Source organism: Vanacampus margaritifer, chromosome 2, assembly GCF_051991255.1.
Source record: "Vanacampus margaritifer isolate UIUO_Vmar chromosome 2, RoL_Vmar_1.0, whole genome shotgun sequence".
Classification (NCBI taxonomy): Eukaryota; Metazoa; Chordata; class Actinopteri; order Syngnathiformes; family Syngnathidae; genus Vanacampus; species Vanacampus margaritifer.
This window is the reverse complement of record NC_135433.1, coordinates 16,599,699-16,618,298: the sequence shown is the minus strand read 5'-3', so window position 1 is coordinate 16,618,298 and position 18,600 is coordinate 16,599,699. Positions and strand designations below refer to the sequence as shown.

The window sequence follows — 18,600 nt, the reverse complement described above, 5'->3', positions numbered from 1 at the left end:
AGCGCTTTGTGCGAAAACACATTTGGTCCTTGAGAACAGAATCTGTTTCGAACACGCACTCCTGACTCTGTTTTCGCCATCTGCTCATGGAAAAGTACCCAGAGATATGTTTTGTCTACAAATAAAAGAGAGGAGGTCTTTTAACTATAAGAAGCCATTGTACACGCGGAAGAGACACATTTCGACGCTCTGAATCCCACCTGTTTAAGTGATGAATTAGAGGCTGTTTGAGTGTCCAGAGATCTCTGTTAGATTAAAAAAAACATTTTTGCAAAGGTGTTTTTTCTTACATTAAATCTGTCTTCAAATTTTGGAACACGCAAAGAGGAAATTTATTTTCATTCCTCAACAGTTTCCCACACCAACTCAAACTGGTTAATCCTAACCGAGCTTTGTTGCATGAGCTGATGAAGCCTTCTCAAATGAGAGGCAAAACATCTTCAAAGTCATACACAGAAGTCCAGTTGCAATCGAGTCGATGTCTTGAGAAAGAAAAGACTTGGATGAATGAGAATATCCACAAGCAAAACTCAGTACACAACAAAACTGTCCAAAATAGTGACCAGCTTCAGATCTTAAACCTACACAAATCCAATCTTCAACCCAATCTACTGGGTCAAAATAATTAACCTAACCTTGGGTAAAAGTAACTCAATCGAACCCAGCTGCGTGTTTTTTTCCCCTGTGTAATGTATACATTTGCTGTTTTCTATTTGCTTCAGGGATCATCCGGACAGATGTGAGGCATCTGCATTTGATGGCTTAGTATTTGCATTTCTGTTAGCACATCATTCCCTTGCCCATTGCGAAATTGCTGCCTGGCAAGTTTTTCTGTCCCCGACTGCAGTCCAACAGTAGTTTGAGAAACTTAATGACTGTCACACTGCTTCAATGTGTAGTATAATTTCTGCTATCCATGGCAAGTTTCTATGACTTCAGGTTGTTCAAATGCTTCAAAACAAAAGATTATAATGCTCAACAACCTAAAGTGGGTAAAGCTTTATTACTCTACCAAGTATTGGCTGAATCGAGCATCTGTTGATGCTGAGTTCCAGCGCAGTCCTCCATATAGACTTTACCTGGTATAAAGAGAAGGCCTATTTTAGGAGCTGTGGGTTTTCATCAGTGGGGTTACGGTTGGTTGGATATAAGGTTTACCCCATCTTTTGCCCAAATCAACTGGAATTGGCTCTAACTCAACTGCAAAACTAAACAGGACAAGCAGCACAGAACATGAATGGATGACACATTAGAACCATTAGTACAGCTGAAACCCATTGCTGGGTTGAGAAATGCTTTAAGATCAGCAAAAATGAGTTATCATGATAAGGTACTGTCTTCTTAACTCGGACAGAAGCTGATGGGTGAGGTATTGTCAGCAAGTCATTTACTCTCTATTAAAAATAAATCAATTTATTTAAAAAAATTATAATTTGCTGCATCCATCTGTCTATTATCCCTGCTTCTGATTGTGGCTCATTTGTGCGAATTCCCTACAGCAGGAGTAAATTACAAGCCATACAATCTGCCCCAAATGACAACCTTCCGAGCATGGGCCCTTGGGACTTTTTCGTACGCAGGATGCAACATTAAGCCTTCTTGAGTGGTGTCCCTGCCAGAACTGGCACTGACCCTGATTTAAGGTGGATTACATTAAATCATGTCCCCGCAAACTACAACACGCGGTGGACTCGCGCTCTTGCACTTTCACCTCTCACGGTAGACAAAAATAACAAGTCTGTTTGAGCTTTTATCAGATGCACTCTGACCCCTTTCAACATCAATCACGGATGGCATGGCGGAACGTAGCTCACGGTGCCAGCAAAGCCTGGAAAATTATCTATCGCTGATAACTTGGATGGGATTTGTCGTCACTTCCCTTACCTCATTTTTGGATTACAGTAATTTAATTTTTGATAAAATGCTTACACAAGGCTTGGCTGTGTTCACTTAGCCTGTGCTATACCTTCTGACCACAAGATAGCAGCACAACCTAAGGCATTGGTAGCAGCATATTGTAAACTAGAGAATGCAATTTGTGACTACATTGTGTGTGAATGCTGAAGAGATATAGAATGAATTGAAATGTACAGTATGATGTGAGACTCTTAAAAAAAGTAATAAGATAAATGTAAAATTGTGAAATTTCTTCATTATTTTAGAAATGTGTTCATGGAAAATGTGAAATTCTTAATTTGTGTGGAACGATGAACATGATGATGTTCAAATAGAGTGAGTTGATTGAAGAATTGTAAATGTGTTTTTTGTTTGTTTTTTAATATTCACTTGGGAATGAGAAATGTGAAATTCCTCAAAAAGTAGGAATTATTTTTCAGGAATATTGAACACTTGGAAGTTAGAAAGGTTTGAGTCAGTTGAAAATGTGTTACTTTAAGGTCATGTCGTGTGTGTTTTTTGTCATTTATTTATTCATATATTCATTCATTGTCCTGTAACATGTGGAATGGTGACAAAAATTTTAATTTTAATAACGTCCTAATAACTTGAATATTTTTAGATTTAGATTTAAACTGGTTGAGAAATGGGGGGGGGGGAAGGTAAAAAATAATTAAAAGAATAAATGTTTTATTCCATCAAGTTTATACCTAATATTTGTTGCTTTAACATGTGGTAATTAACAGAACTGTTCAGATTCATTTTTCTCCCATTAAAAAGTCAAATATTTTTTTTTAAATGCGCATTTTATAATTCTTTATGTTAAAATAATCATTTGTGTAAACTTTTAAACTTGAACTTCTAATCAAATCAAATAGACTAACTACACGAATGAATAAAATCAGTTGTCTTATGAAAGTGTTTCAGTGACTGTGACGTAACCCGGAACTATCTGCTATAAACAAACCAACGTGTCAACATTGTACTATAAAAAGAAAAGGAAAAAAAGGTGTCACATCGTGTCCGGCTTTGTCATCACATAAGCACTGCCCACTCTGTCACGCGCGCGCGCGCGCGCGCACATACCACTTTCAACCCTGGTTTTCTATGAGGAATGACTGTAACTTTTAATAAGTCACCGTGCGTGGGCTTGCGCGCGATGCCACCTTTGCGGGCGGTGATCCCGCTGCCGGAGCATGTGACCGCATTAGACGCTCACATGGCCGCCGCGGCCGTCCGCTTTTAGTTGGGGCCGAGCGAGCGAAAGCATCCGTAGGAGCCGAGGAGCGCTGCGAGGCTGCACGGCGCCCTTATCCGCACTCATCATGGCGAACGGCGGGCAGAAAGTTGTGCTGATCACCGGCTGCTCCTCCGGCATCGGCTTGAGAATCGCCGTCACGCTGGCCAGAGATGAGAAGAAGCGTTACCATGGTAAAGTTTTCTGTTACGTTCTCCGTTTTTAGCAACCACACAAGACACATTAGTGGGCTTTAGCAAAAACGAGTTACTTTTTTACGCACTTTTTACGCAGTCGGTGTCACGTCCTCTCGCGGTTATGGTATCTAGCCCCCCCACCCCACACAACCCACCCCCCTTTTTAAGGATCGGGAATCAGTCACCCCTCTGTTTTGTGTTGCGCTTGAACCATTATCATGTGAAAGCCCGCTTCTTTCCCGTGCCGGGGGGCTTCGGAGGGACGTGGCTTTCTAGGCACCGCCGTAAAAGGGAGGCTTGTCACTTCTCTTTCATGTGACTTCTCCAACCAACGATAACCCCCTCCGCCCGTATTTTTTTCCCCTTCAACGCTGCCCATTGTGGGAGTATGCACCACTCGCCCCGCTTTAGTGCCGTGTCTAATGAGCCTACAGTGCCAGGCCTTCAGCCAGGAGGGGGTAAAGTTTGAGACCTGTACAAGCGAAGGCTCACTCCCGTTTGAAGTGTTCATTGGTGGGTGGGATGTGTCCCACGCTTATGTCACTCAAGCTCTTCTCCATCCCTGCTTGCCTGGTGACTTTGCAGTAGAGGCTCTTAAGTTGGAAGTTAAAAACTTTCATCATTGTGAAAATGCTCATTCTGAATTGACATTAGTAGCGTATGATAAATATGATCTCTGGCCACATCTTGTGCCTCTAATCTGCTAAATAAATAAAAAACACTGCACCTGAAGAAAAAACAACCAATCAGAGATAGAAGGTGTGACTGATGAGGTGTCATCGTGGGCACACCTTGGGTCACCTTGTTACTCCAGCACCTTATTCGTAATACACTGTTACTCTAATGTGCCAATAAATGGTTGTTTTTCCTCTGGAGCAATGCTGTCTTGTACAGTATATTAGAGGTGGGAATCTTTGAATGTCTCACGATTAGATTAGATTCCGATTTTTGGGTCTGCGATTCGATTCAGAATAAATTTTCGATTGAGAACGATTTTGCATTCTAAATGATTTGATTGACAATGATTTTTGCAATGTGCAAGGAATTGTAATGATCTACTCCAGTCTGACTCGCTAATGTTAATTAGCGCGCTACTCGTGGCACTTTTATCACTCAAAAGAACGGCTCCACGCTGAAAAAAATATATACTTTTATTGGAATAACTTGATCGTGACTTTTTCCTTCTACTCTGTAATGTGGCTACAACTTAACAGTGTATTAGACCGCGTGGAACCACACTGCCCCTCAGTGGCCAAATCAGGTACAACAGCTCAAAATAAAGGCACACACAGACAAAGGCAAGAAAGTATAAAATAATTTGAATAAAATCGATTTAGGGACAGTTAAGATCGATTCAGAATCGTACTAAATGAGAATCGCGATTCTTATGAGAATTGATTTTTTGGCACACCCCTACAGTATATGAAATTGGAAGCATTTAAGGGGTTAGAAACAGCTTGTCATGTATTGCTGTCAAGTCATAATGATTGTTACTATACTTGTGGTTTGGCACTCGCTGTTTAGCTTATTTGTCCATTTTATTCAATATTTTTCAACTTTTGTTGTGTGAGGGAATCTCTCAGTTTTCACACATTGGCATGGATTTTCTGACCTTAAAGCATTTCTAAAGGCATTGTCTTTACTACTTATAGAGCAGTCCTATTGTACATATTTTTGTCCAACCACAAAATTTCTCCAAGGTAATCTTATTTTTCTTTCATGGTCCCCTTCAGAGTATTTTCTCCCCACTGTGGCCTTCCTTTGAGAAGTCGCCCTATGAACGGTGGAGGTGCCCCAACAATTTCATTAGATCCTTTGGGAAAGAAGATTAAATATTGCTTAGTTCGCTAAAGACAGAGCGACCCGGTAGAGGCGGATGTGTTTGGAACGCAGTGTGGTTCGTACAAGAATGTTAAAGCGGCCCAACAGTAATTCCTGCAGGAGTCCTGGAGAACAATGGCCCTCTTGTTCGTTTCATAGCCAAACATACATTTCCTTGCCTGCTCCAGAGCCTTGCAAATTGCTACATGAGACTTAATTCACGTCATGTTGTGACATGATATCCAAAGCGTTTATGAGTTCTTACAGGCACACATTACATGACACAGCAATGTCCTCAATACAGTACACAATGTGACATCTCCATCGCGTCTCTTTGGGGTCTGTTACACGTCAACAGCCACATGGAACCAGGAACGTTTTTAAATCGTGCTGCGAAAATGACTTAAACACTGCAGTTCAATCTGCAGTTCAAAGTTCACTTCAGCTGTTTCATTTAAAGTCAAGGTCAAATTAAAAGAAGGAATACAATCTGGTTGTACAGCCCAAAATTTCTTTAAGAACAACTTATGTCATTAAAGACGGAGTTTGCCATGTCTAACCTGCTAGCAATGTAGCCTCATTAAATCACTCAGTTCAATCGATTTTAAATTCCCCAAAATCTATTTTATTTAAATTATTGATTACTGTCTTGCCTTTGTCTGTTTGTGCCTTTATTTGGAGCGCTGTTAATGTTGTACCCGATTTGGCCACTTAGGGGCAGTGTGGTTCCACGCGGTCTAATACACTGTTAAGTTGTAGCCACATTAGAGAGTAGAAGGAAAAAGTCATGATCAAGTTATTCCAATAAAAGTGTTTTTTTTTGCAGTGTGGAGCCGTTCTTTTGAGTGATAAAAGTGCAGCGAGTAGCGCGCTAATTAGCATTAGCGAGTCAGACTGGAGTAGATCATTACAATTCCTTGCACATCTATAGATTGGAGCAAAATCATTTTCAATCAATTCATTTTTAATATTTAAAAAAATAATCGCCCATTATCGAAATCGTTTCTGAATCGAATCGCACACCCAAGAATCGTAATGTAATCGAATCGTGAGACATTCAAAGATTCCCACCCCTAATAAATAGTAACAGAAAACACATATCCTGCTTTAACAAAATAACAGCGTTAGCATTACTAAGCTAGCATTACAGGTCAACATTAGCCACTGCTGATAGCAAGTAGTGCTTTTGCTACCATGGGCAAAGCTAGGGCATTGCAACTAGGCAAGTGGCTATGCGTAAAGAAAAAAGTGAGTAGGAAGGAACCCCGAATGCCAAGTAGTCACAGATTTGTTATCTTACACATATGCTAATTATCAGAAAATTTGACCAGCCAACAAAATATCTGTCTGGATATCAAAAGATTTGCTTGGTTGTTTAATTTCACACTTGTCCAGTGAGACAATTATTTTCATACAAAAAATTAAGAGGTGAATTTTCCATAATACTCTACTTAATGTATATGTACTGATGTGTCTGATTTTAGCCAATCACTGCACATTCTGATGCTACTGTTGCTCATATAGATGTAAATAAACGCAATAAAACTGTCACCGTCAAATTAAAAACAAAAAATAATGTAGAGGATAAAAGTATGGCATTGCATGGTTTTGATTGTAGTGACAATGCTAAGCAACAGCTAACTCTGTGCAAAATGTGTTTTAAACGAAGACATGTGCTTTAAAGGAGCATAACAGTGAAAAAATGTGATGTCGTTTATAATAGAAGCGTCCGCTCTGGATGTTTCTCCTCCACATTGTTACTTGTAAGAAACCTCAAACGCAGTTTGCCTTCATCTAAAAATACCAAGGTGACGCTTGGAGGTTTATCAGTCGAGTCCGACTCCTTGTTTACCTCCGCTGACTGGCGTTGTGTAAGAATGCTTTCCTCCCCTTGATAACATCACTCGGCCGACTCAGCGAAACGGACGAGGCCTCACAACCGACTTGATAGATGTCGTCGCTAATCATGTGATCCCTGTAGTCATTGTGTGCTAATGTGGCCACGGCATGTAAAGTTCAAACCGAATCAGCTCTTTGTCCTGTGAGGTATGCTTGCCGCAGGAACTTTGACCCCGGCAGCCACTTTTAGTGTGCGTGTGTGTGCTTGATGGTGTGTAGCAAGGAAGTTGCATAGCGGTGGCCTCTCACATCAAAGGGCTCAAAGTCCCATGTGCCACCTTAGTGCTGTTGGTCAATGTTGTTAACATAATTTGATCAAGTATGACAACAAACACATTCCAAAGAGAAATAAAAAAAGCCTAAACAACTTGTGTTATTGTCCTCCCCTGTAGTCGTCGCGACCATGCGTGACCTGAAGAAGAAGAACAAGCTCGTGGAGGCGGCGGGAGACGCGTACGGGAAGAACTTGGTGCTGCTGCCGCTCGACGTGTGCAGCGACGAATCTGTCAAGCAGTGCATTAACAGCGTGAAGGACCGTCATATTGATATCTTGAGTGAGTCGGACGCCTGCATGACTAACATCTGCACAATGTCCCAATTTATCATTTGAGCACATCTGATAAGGTCGTCCAGCAATGTAGGCTATTTGATGACCCAAAAGAAAAGGAGCTTGTTGACAGTGAGACACCTCCTATTGGCTAAAACTGTAAAAAAAATAAAATAAAAAAAATAAAAAATATATATATATATATATATTAGGAGTGTGAATTGCCTAGTACCTGGCGATTCGATTCATATCACGATTCATAGGTCACGATTCGATTAGATTCCGATTACTCCCGATATGAATCTATAAATTGATTATTGCGATTTAAAAAAAAATTTTTTTAAATCAAATTTCGAAAATACTAATCAGTAAACTTGTACATGTACACTGTAAGATTTGTATAAAAATGTATTTATTTATCTGAAAATAGAGGCTTACAACTGAGCCACTGCATTTAACAAACAGGTTGCAGTCTGTTTCATGTTTGAACAGCACTGAAATAAAATATTAACTCATTCACTGCCATAAATTCATTATAAAAAAAAAGATTATTAAAAATTAGGGGGGGGGCAGGCAATATTTTTTTAATTGTAACAAATCGCATGACTTCACTAGTTAACTCACGATTAATCACAAATGTTATATCTGTTCTAGATGTACAATAAAAACAAATTCTAGGTTTTCATACTCATACATAGAAATTGTTCAAATCAATTTTTGACGTTTATAGCCGCCAATGGCAGTGAATGAATAAAAAAAAAAAATTATTAAAAACTTGGGGCGTCAGGCAATAAAATTTTTTATCGTAATTAATCGCATGACTTCACTAGTTAACTCATGATTAATCACAAATTTTATATCTGTTCTAAATGTACAATAACAATTTTTAGGTTTTCATACTCTTGTTAATAAAAGTGGGAAAACTAAATGAAATAGTTCAATGCATTTTTGACATTCATAGCTGTCAATGGCAGTGAATGAGTTAAGGCTTAATGTTCCATTAATATAACATTCTTCCATGCTTAATGTGTGAATCCTAACCCTAAGTAAGACATGTTGAATATTCCCATAAAAAAATTATGTTTAAAAATCGATTCGGCCACATATCGAATCGATTCGAGAATTGCGCACTGTAATATCGCAATATATTGCCGAATCGATTTTTTTCTAACATCCCTAATATATATATATATAGTACTGTAGTTGAAGTTATGTACATGGAAAGTAAATAAGTACTGTACTGCAAAAAAAATGAAATAAGTATATGTACAGCTAGAAACTAAATTCTAATATGTTTGTTTGCAATTCATGTTTTAAAGGTTTAAAGAACAAGATTAGTTCACGTGCTAGTAGAGAGAGGCCACATAGCACAAGTGCTACTAGTGGTACTTGTACCACACTTTGAGAATCTTTCTCCTAGCATAGTACTTCAATTCATGGTCCACCTGAATAAATAAACGGCACCTCAAATAGACACTTTTTTTTCCCACCCTCCACTGAAAAATAAATATGCAACCGCCCGGTGGTTGTAATTACATCTTGATACGCCATCTGTAAAGCTGGATTTTAATTTCGAGAGAAGGTAACTAAAAGTTCACAATAAGCAAACAGTCAACCGTTCATTAAAAAAAAAAAGGCTTCAGGCTGTTTAATGCCACTCCCAGTTGAAGTGTGCACTCAAACTAAACATGAAACAAAGAGAATTACACCTTTTTTAAAGGGAAGTCAACCCCAACTTTTGTTTTTGACAATAATATGTTATACGCAGCCCCACTGGTCTAAATATGATATTCTGGTTAATATTGCGTTAGTAGAATATGAGTTTAAGCAGCAAAATTAAGCCGTTATTATCCATCTCAGCTGGCGACTTAAGACGGCATCAATGTTGCTGTGGGCTCAGGTGACAACCAATCACAGCGCAGCTTCAAAAAACAAGAACAAATGGTGAGCTGTGATTGGTCGTTGCCTGTCTGAGCCCTGCGCAACTATGATGCCCTCTTCAATCGACAGCAAGTGGCAAAATGGCCGCCCCCTGAGATGGATAAAAACGGCTGGATTTGGCTTCATAACTATTATTCCACAAATGTAATATTAACCAGAATACCATATTTAGATCAGTGGGGCTGCATAGAATATATTATTGTCAAGAAATGTTTAAGGTTGACTTCCACTTTAAATCAAACAAGGTCCCGCCATCTTCAAACTAAGACCTTGTTCAGACTGGCAGCCCAAATCCCATTTTTAGCCCATCTAGATTGAAAGTGGATGGCTCTTTTGTCGTCTGAAAGAAGAAAGAAAGAAAAAGAGCAGAGCAGTAAATAGCATCACAATGACTTCAAACTACACACGCTGGGTGCCGCCTCCTTTTGACGTCGTTGCTACAGCAACCTGTCAGATGGATCAATAATGTGTGATTTATACACTTGCTTTTAACAGTCTGGACAGTCAGCCCTAAAAAACGGATTTGAGGAAGAATCCGATTGGAGTCAGATATGTAGACAGAGAACAGTACTCACAGTCATGTGTTCTTTAGCCTCTGCATAGAACGACTAATATTAACGCTGAGAGACATTATGAATCCCAATTGAAATCTAGGCGGGACAAACCCCACTGCAATATGATTGGAAAATGCCTGCCTAGATCTCAGGGGGCCTAAACAGGATATCCATCTGTCAGTCTTAGATCCAATTGTTCAAATTCAACTTTGTTTAAATTTAAAGGTTAAATGTTGGGTTTTTGTTTTTTATTTTATTAAAAAAAAAAATGGGGGGGGGGGGTTAACAGAACTCATTTGCTCCCAAAAACATATAAAAACGTTATATTTCAAAATTTTCATTGCCATGGTCCCAAAAAACGTATTTATACCTTTTTTATGTTTTTTTATGCTAGAGCATACAGAAGGTTTTGATGCAGCCTCTGACCCGAAGAGGTCGCTTAAAGCAATGGTAGTTATTACAAAAAAAAAAGCCAGCAGTTGGCGGCAGAGTATAAGAGATCAACCAGGGCCATGTTGCAACAAGCTCTTTTCCCCAGTGTTTTCACCAGGTTTGTGAATAATGATGAAACTGAGCTATATTCTAATGCTAATTGCTGCAAAATGGAAACAGATAGAAATATAGAATTTTTTTCCTGGAAAAAAGAGACTCTAATCTTTCTTTGGGTAGGTTCCATGTTTTTATAGCAATGGAACACAATATTCTGTGGGCCTTGCAAAATCAGTCAAAATCCAGTAAAACAGAGCGAAGGGCGTTGCTTCAGTAAAAATGGCTGGGGGTGAATGAGATAATGGCATTTCTATGAATTTCAATTGGAAACGATTAGGAATGTGGAGACAAATGAATCAAGGCACCACTGAAAAAGAGACATACGGTATGGATGCAATTCTTTTACATTTTTAAACAATTCCTAGCTGTCTTAAGAAGATGTCTCTGAATACACAAAGGGTACAAAATAACAGCATGCTTCTCACACTTTTTGATAAATGTTGCAACTTTTCAAACCACTCCAGAGTCTTTTTTTTTTTCAAAAATGTTGAGCAACAATCGAATGTTTTTCTGTGGTCTTATTGTAGACTTCTTGAGAGTGCAATGCTCACTTCCATAGCAAGAGATGTTCCTCTTTGTCCAGACTGCAAAGGAATGGCGCTTGCACAAAGCCGCCACTGGCTTATTTAACATATCTTGATCACAACTATTTTTTTTCCATACAATTAAAATCTATATTATCCATCCATACCCCAGCACACACAATGTGTTCTCTGAAATGTAGTGGCAACAAACAACATGAGGAAATAGGGTCAGTATAGCAGGTCTAATACACATGTTGTCCTTTAATGCACCAAACAAGCTCTTTAATATTAAAGTCAGATCATGTGCTAAGGCTTGAGTGCGTATAAAGATTCTGTTTAAAAGCCTGCTTGCATCTTGTGCAAAGTCCAAAGCCCCTTCACCTCATTACTCAAGACCCACAAGGCCTTTGTCAAAGCCTGCCGTTGCGTCACACTGCTTTGTTGTGCTTTTACGCTGACCTCTTGTGGTAGTCTCAATGAAGACACCCAGAAAACCACAACCACCTACAGTGTGTGATGGGAATGTGTTTTATTCAACCACGCTCTTAGTTAAAAGCGCTTCTCAAATCATCTTTTCCCATTCAAATATATGGAAATGCCATTACTTTGTTCTAAAAAAAAAATGGTATAGTGTTTTTTCGTATGAAAAATAGTATTCTTGTTTTATGATAGTTTGACAGTAAACTCTTGCGATTTGTGAATTAACAATATTCCTTTGGCAGCATCTCGTAGCATCTAGCAAAGCTAAAGGAGGAGCAACATGTAGTCGAGTTTCACTGCAATCCTTTTTGTGACGCCGACAGTAAACAACGCAGGCGTGGGCTTGCTGGGCCCGGTGGAGAGCATCAGCATCGATGAGATGAAGCGAGTGTTCGAGACCAACTTCTTTGGCGTCGTACGCATGATCAAAGAGGTGATGCCGGACATGAAGAAGAGGCGGTCCGGACACATCGTGGTCATGAGCAGCGTCATGGGACTTCAGGGTAGGCGTCTATTGATCTTGCTTTCTCCTCTGTGATCAATATTTGCATGGTATCTGGTACGGGACTAATTCTTTTTTTCAATTTTTTTATGTATTTATTTTTTGCTGGTCCTGGAACAGGAGTTGTGTTCAATGACGTTTACACGGCTTCCAAGTTTGCCATGGAGGGCTTTTGCGAGAGTATGGCCGTGCAGCTGATGAAGTTCAACGTCAGGTAATGTCTGTGAATTGTTAAGAAGCCTCTATTTGGTGGGGGGGTTGCTAGACTTGACCCGTTGTGTTGAGAGAGAGAGAGAGAGAAATTGTAGAGTGATTGCAATTGGATAAGGAAGCAATGTGATTGTGTACAACCAATTGTGTTGGTAAGGTACGACTACCAGATGTCCGTATCAGGCAAATACTCATTTCAATGTATCAGGTGCAGGGTTGGGAGTGTTACTTTTAAAATGTAATCCATTACAGTTACAAGTTACCTTCTAAAAAATGTAGTTAGTAACGTCATCCAAGTACCATAATATTAAAGGAATGTAATTGGATTACTTTTGGATTACTCCAATATTGAGTATGCTCATGAAGACAAAATAAAAATAAATACCACCACAATATATATTCTATACAATGTGCCCCTGCTATTTGCGGGTGATAGGGACCCGGGCAGCCTACAAATAGCAAAAATCCTTGTGTAATTAAAAAGCATGTAGGCTATTGATTGATTGTTTGATTGTTTGATTGATTGATTGATGGCCATATGCTGTTTTCGAACTGTCACTGAAAGCAACCACAACTCAGAGTTTGATTGATAGATAGATAGATAGATAGATAGATAGATAGATAGATAGATAGATAGATAGATAGATAGATAGATAGATAGATAGATAGATAGATAGATAGATAGATAGATAGATAGATAGATAGGTACAATGAAGATGACGATGCGTGACATCAACTGCAATATAAACTTTTATCCCAGTCACAAGTTTAGCCGTGTATATGTTGTATATGATGTTTAAATAGTGAATTGGTGGGAGGAAGATTTGTTTGTAAGGTGTAACTCACATTATGGTTGTAGGCTAGCGGGCTAGCTAGCAAGAAGCTACAGCGCGTAGCATGCCGCTGGACTCTCAGCTCAAACTTTTGCTCCGAGTAAGTTCCAGTGAATACCGGTCGCCATTTCCTCTTCCCGTCCATGAATCTTTTTCAAACTGCCCGCATGTGGAGGACACGACTAGTCGGTTCGTTCGTTCCCACCTCCCCGACATGTAGCAACGGTTACATTCGCACGGGCGTGCACGTGCTCTCTCTCACTCAGTCCTTATCTCTCTCTCACTCCCGCTCTCTCTCTCTCTCTCTCTCTTGCCGTCTCTCTCATCGTAGAAATTGTAATCCCTCGCAGTAATCCCCATTTTTAATAAATGTACCTGTAATCTGATTGCATGTTTTTCCTGTAACTGTAATGGAATATATATTTTTTTTTTGCAATCTGATTACGTAACGGCGGTACATGTATTCCGTTACTCCCCAAGCCTAATTAGGTGTCATGAAGGCTGCGATACCAGTCACCAATACTAACATGCACATCTGACAGAATGTTTCTCTGTGTGAATTACATACTTTAAGATGTAATATCCGTAAGTGTATATTTGTCAAGTTTAGTTTTACGCTTAGAGTACATTATTTATTAGTGTGTTGCTACCGAAATGTATTATGTTTAATTTGCCAACCCAGTTTAGGTGGTAGGATGACTTTCTGTATGGCTGATGGAACAATGTCCTTCTCAATCCTCTCATATGTGCATTATGATGCAATGTCTGTAAGTAAAATGTATATATTGCTGGCATCAGGCCCTTATACCTCCAAAACTGTCACGTTTCATGTTTGTTCAACCATTAACATTGCATCATCAAAGAGAGCAAGCTATTTGCAACACTTTAGATTGTTCAATAATTTGCACAAATAGCACCCACACGTCTAGGCTGACCCATAGATTGGATTTTTGTAATGATATCAAATTTATAAAAACTGTGACGTATGAGGTTTTGGCTCGACACTAGCGATATTTTTATAAGGTCAAGTCAAGTTTTGAACGGCTTGCTCACAGTTATGTTCCCTTTAAGTCAGTGCTTCTCAATTATTTTCTGTTGCAAAGCTCCCCACCCCCACACCAGGAACACGCAAATATTTTTTATTATTTGTCTGTAAAATTGATGTAAGTGCACCACTGCATAACATTGTATCTTTATTAACATTAAAGAAAATTAACATAGAAACATAAATCTACTGAGTAACTTTATTAAAGTTGTGGAAATGGATGGATGGATACTGCTTGGGCACATTCCTACAATGAGAGCGCTACTGCCACCTACTGTAGTCGATGTGCAATTAGACTATTCTCACATGAGGCCCGCCCCCTATTTGAGAAGGACTGCTTTAAGTATTGTTTAAACAGACAGTGTGTATAATTTAGGGCCATCTAGTTGTGAACTAATAGAATGCAAAAATCTAACTTCAAAGCGTGTGTATTTTGAAGCACGCGCACTTTGGTGCCTCAGAGAGACCACACCTCGCAAGCCTGCCACCAATTACTACGTTGGCTAAGTTCTTCACCTGAAACATGAAATATAATTAGCAATTACTAGACCTACAATTACATTTAAAAATTTACGTTGATGTGATTTAATTTAATAGTGCGTTTTAAAAATGAAGGAACAGTGAAAAATGGGGGGGATCTTCACACGGTCCCATTAAAAGATTGGTTGTACATGTAACATATCGTTAGCCTAGTAGCATAATTGCCTAATTCATTTTTAACTTACTGTCCCAATTTCACTTAAAAAAGTATACCACTGTGCTTGCTAATTTATTTTTTTGTATGTACCGTCCCTCTGTATTCTTAGTTACCCACGTCCTAGTAATCTGCAAAGGTTGAACCGTAAATGTTCAAAATTCACTTCAGCAATTAAGCTGATAAAAATGTAGTCAAGCACTCATCCCTTCCCAACTCTCTTTTCCTTTGTTTATTCCTCCATGTATATCCTTTGTCAGGTTGTCGATGATCGAGCCGGGTCCGGTGCACACAGAGTTTGAGACAAAGATGATGGAGGATGTGGCCAAGATGGAGTACCCGGGCGTGGACGCCGACACGGTTCGTTACTTTAAAGACGTTTACCTGCCGTCGTCTATAGATATCTTCGAAGCCATGGGTCAGACGGCGGAGGACATAGCCAAAGTGAGTAAGAATGTTGTACTTTTTGGATTGTGGCAGAAATCCCATCGCTGACCCCATGTGGCTTTTTCGGTCCCCTTCAGTGCACTAAGAAGGTGATCGAGTCGAGCAGCCCCCGCTTCAGGAATCTGACCAACAGCCTGTACACGCCCATCGTGGCCCTGAAGTACGCCGACGAGACGGGCGGGCTGTCGGTCAACACCTTCTACAACCTGCTCTTTAATTTGGGACCTCTCATGCACATCACCATGAGCATCCTCAAGTGCCTGACGTGCAGCTGCCTGCGCCGACGCACCCTTTCGCCTAACTGAGGACAATCACCCTCTTTCGCCGGCAATCAGTCATTAGGCAAAGAAAAGGCACCTTGATCTGACAGTGGATACATGCACGGATACATAAATATATTTTATTGAAGATTAAGAGCCAGGGCTTTAGTCATCGCTGCAGCAGGGGATGAACTTTAGGAAACGGGCAAAATCCTCCGGACACTCGACTAAGCACAACGGTGAACTCAGCCGCAAGATCGAAGCAAAGTAATTATTATAATAATTTTTTTAAAGTCATAATAATGCTAACGTATAGCCTAGCATACCAGGAATAAATCTTATTGTGTGGCATACCTAATGTCACGTCAGTCATAACTGCTGTACAATACAAATTTTGATCAATTGTTGCATTTCAAGGCTTATTAACTCATTCACTGCCATTGACGGCTATAGACGTCAAAAATTCATTTGAACTATTTCTAACAGTTTCACATTTTTTTACACTTTTGTTAACAAGAGTATGAAAAAAATGTATTGTATGTTTAGAACAGATATAAAATTTGTGATTAATCGTCAGTTAATGACTAGTGAAGTCATTGTAATTACAATAGGGTTAGGGTTTAGGGTTAGGGTTAGTAAATTAAATAAAAAAAAATAATAAAAAAATTGCCTGATGCCCCTAATTAAAAAAACAAAAGATTATTATATTATTATTATTATAAAATTAAGGGTGTCAGATGATCTTTTTTTTTTATTATAATTAATCGCATGACTTCAATAGTTAACTCACAATTAATCACAAATTGTATATCTGTTCTAAATGTACCAACAAAAAAAATCTAGGTTTTCATACTCTTGTTAACAAAAGTGGGGAAAAAATGTGAAACTAATAGAAATTATTTTAATATAGAATTTTTGATGTCAATGGCAGTGAATGAGTTAAAGGTAGATCACATATCCATACAATTTTCATACAGATTTTTTCCTTTGTATAAATAAAAATCTGATTTACCCTTTTCGAGCATATTTGTCAACATGGCACATGAGACTGGCCAGTTTGCTGTGAAGCTCCTTTATAAGCGATAGATGGCAGTATTTCACAGCCTTTCCCCCAGAGAGTCACCAGCAAGTGGACAGATCCACTTGCAATTCATATACAATAATAACCATAGTCATGTTTTGTGAATATAGTATTATACTTCTGGGTTCCTTTCTGGGCACTCAGAACATAAACACTGCCAAAACGTCACTGATGATTCAATTAAAATCATGAATACCAATAGAAAGTTGAGTGGATACAGTTTACAATCAAATGGAATATGCTCTTTAAGAGCAGATAAAGAGTTCAAATAATTGTATGCTAATTTATTCCGTTCGTTGGATTTGCTGTTGTAGATCATGAAATAGCTGTTGTGAATTCCAAACTAACTTAAGTGGTAACATTATACTGTCGTATCCATTGATAGCTATTAGCTCTATTACGGAGAAAAGAAGCAAACTGAAGATAGTAGCTCTCTTGCTTACATTTTCAACTCGTAAAATAAATCTAATCTTAACCCTGATTTGATAAAACAATGTAGGCTATTGTGAAGGTGCATAGTGTCAACAAAAACGTCATAGTTGAGTTCTCGGCTAAGAGGCCTCGTGCAGAAAAACTTTTTAGCATTTGTCCGTATGCACATGCCCATTAGCATGTGTTTGTGTGTGTGAATGCGTTTTATGTGCACGGCCGTGGGCCAAGTTAGTGATCTGTTGATGGATATAAAGAGGTCATGGCCCGCTACCCATCAAACCCCCCCTCCCTCGGACTCCCCGCCCCTCTCGGGCATGCACCCCGCTTTGTGCCGTGTGAGAGAATGTGACCTGGTTCCCATCCCCGAGGAGGGGTGCGCCCTAATGACGGCCTCCTCAGACGCACCGCCGGGCCCCGAGCCTCCCCTCGGCAGCTGGCCGCCTCAGCCCACCAGACCGGGACCCCGCTTCAGGCTTTTTTTTGTCCCGATCGTGACACCCTGTAGCACCCAAAGCGTGACACGCTCACACACACGGTCGCCGTCGCCATGAGAGGACGACGCAACCGGTCGCAGACCTGTTGTTTCGGCGCGCCGTACAATGAGCTCCTCGCCTCTGTGTATGTGTCTTCATCAGAGGCGACAGCTCCCCACAATGGAACAAAGGCACTGTCAATCACAATCAAATGGGTGTGTGCGGGAGGGGGCTGCGGCAGTAGGAGTAGGTTCGGGGCGGGAGGGGAGTCGGGGGAGTCTTGTTTGTCCCGAGGGTTCTGAGGATGCCAGTGTTGGGACGCTGGAGGCGAAGGGCAGGGTCCCATTGGGGGGGGGTTGGGTTGTCGGTCGGATTTGGGAAAGTGGGAATTTGGGCTGCCTGAATGGAAGAGTTGTTTACTAATTGAATGAACACAGGAGATGTAGAGAAGTCTCATTGAAACCGGGCGCTCATCAAACCATTGTTTCACAATCAAGAGCCTAATTGCAACATAATGAGGGCAGCATGTCATGTTGAGGTCTCCTCCGTATTGTCACCCTGTCACATGTACAGAAGCGCTAAACTCACAGAGCTGAATGTGAACTTGTTTACCAGCGCGTCCACATAATAAAGAGCGGAGCCTCCATATTTGTCTTTGGCATGCCGGCAGAATATTTAACGTGCACGCAATTGGCCTGCTCGCTTGTGTTGCTGGTTAATCCACTTCCCAGCATCCTCATTTCAGCCATTGTCACCCTATAGGAGCACCTCACCTAAGTCTGCTTTAGAGAGATGATGAGCAGGACGGGATGGCCTAAAAAACAAAGACTCAAGGTCAGGAAATTGTGAGAACCAGGCTCGGATAACTCGGACCCAGACGAGGCAGAGAAAAGGCTCGCGACGCTCGGGGATGCCAGCATTAAAAGGAGCGGCTGTCTAGACGGAGTGCTTGAGCCTGATCCCAGGTCAGCATGGCTC

The 18,600-nt window shown here is 40.2% G+C and overlaps 1 protein-coding gene across 1 annotated transcript; it reads left to right on the top strand.

The window, feature by feature from the left end:
- The first annotated feature begins 2,988 nt into the window (after positions 1 to 2,988).
- rdh8a (retinol dehydrogenase 8a) lies at positions 2,989 to 16,652 on the top strand. The gene is made up of 6 exons (XM_077559799.1): positions 2,989 to 3,327; positions 7,443 to 7,604; positions 11,969 to 12,148; positions 12,268 to 12,361; positions 15,190 to 15,373; positions 15,454 to 16,652. The coding sequence occupies exons 1-6, from the start codon at positions 3,222 to 3,224 to the stop codon at positions 15,679 to 15,681; spliced, it is 954 nt and encodes a 317-aa protein (XP_077415925.1). The 5' UTR covers positions 2,989 to 3,221; the 3' UTR covers positions 15,682 to 16,652.
- Positions 16,653 to 18,600: the final 1,948 nt, after the last annotated feature.

Excerpts from the sequence above, each read along its gene's own strand:
- rdh8a (XM_077559799.1), top strand. The coding sequence starts at position 3,222 with ATGGCGAACGGCGGGCAGAAAGTTGTGCTGATCACCGGCTGCTCCTCC. Across the intron at positions 3,328-7,442 it reads TGAGAAGAAGCGTTACCATG|TCGTCGCGACCATGCGTGAC; the intron begins GTAAAGTTTTCT and ends CCTCCCCTGTAG. Across the intron at positions 15,374-15,453 it reads CGGCGGAGGACATAGCCAAA|TGCACTAAGAAGGTGATCGA; the intron begins GTGAGTAAGAAT and ends GGTCCCCTTCAG.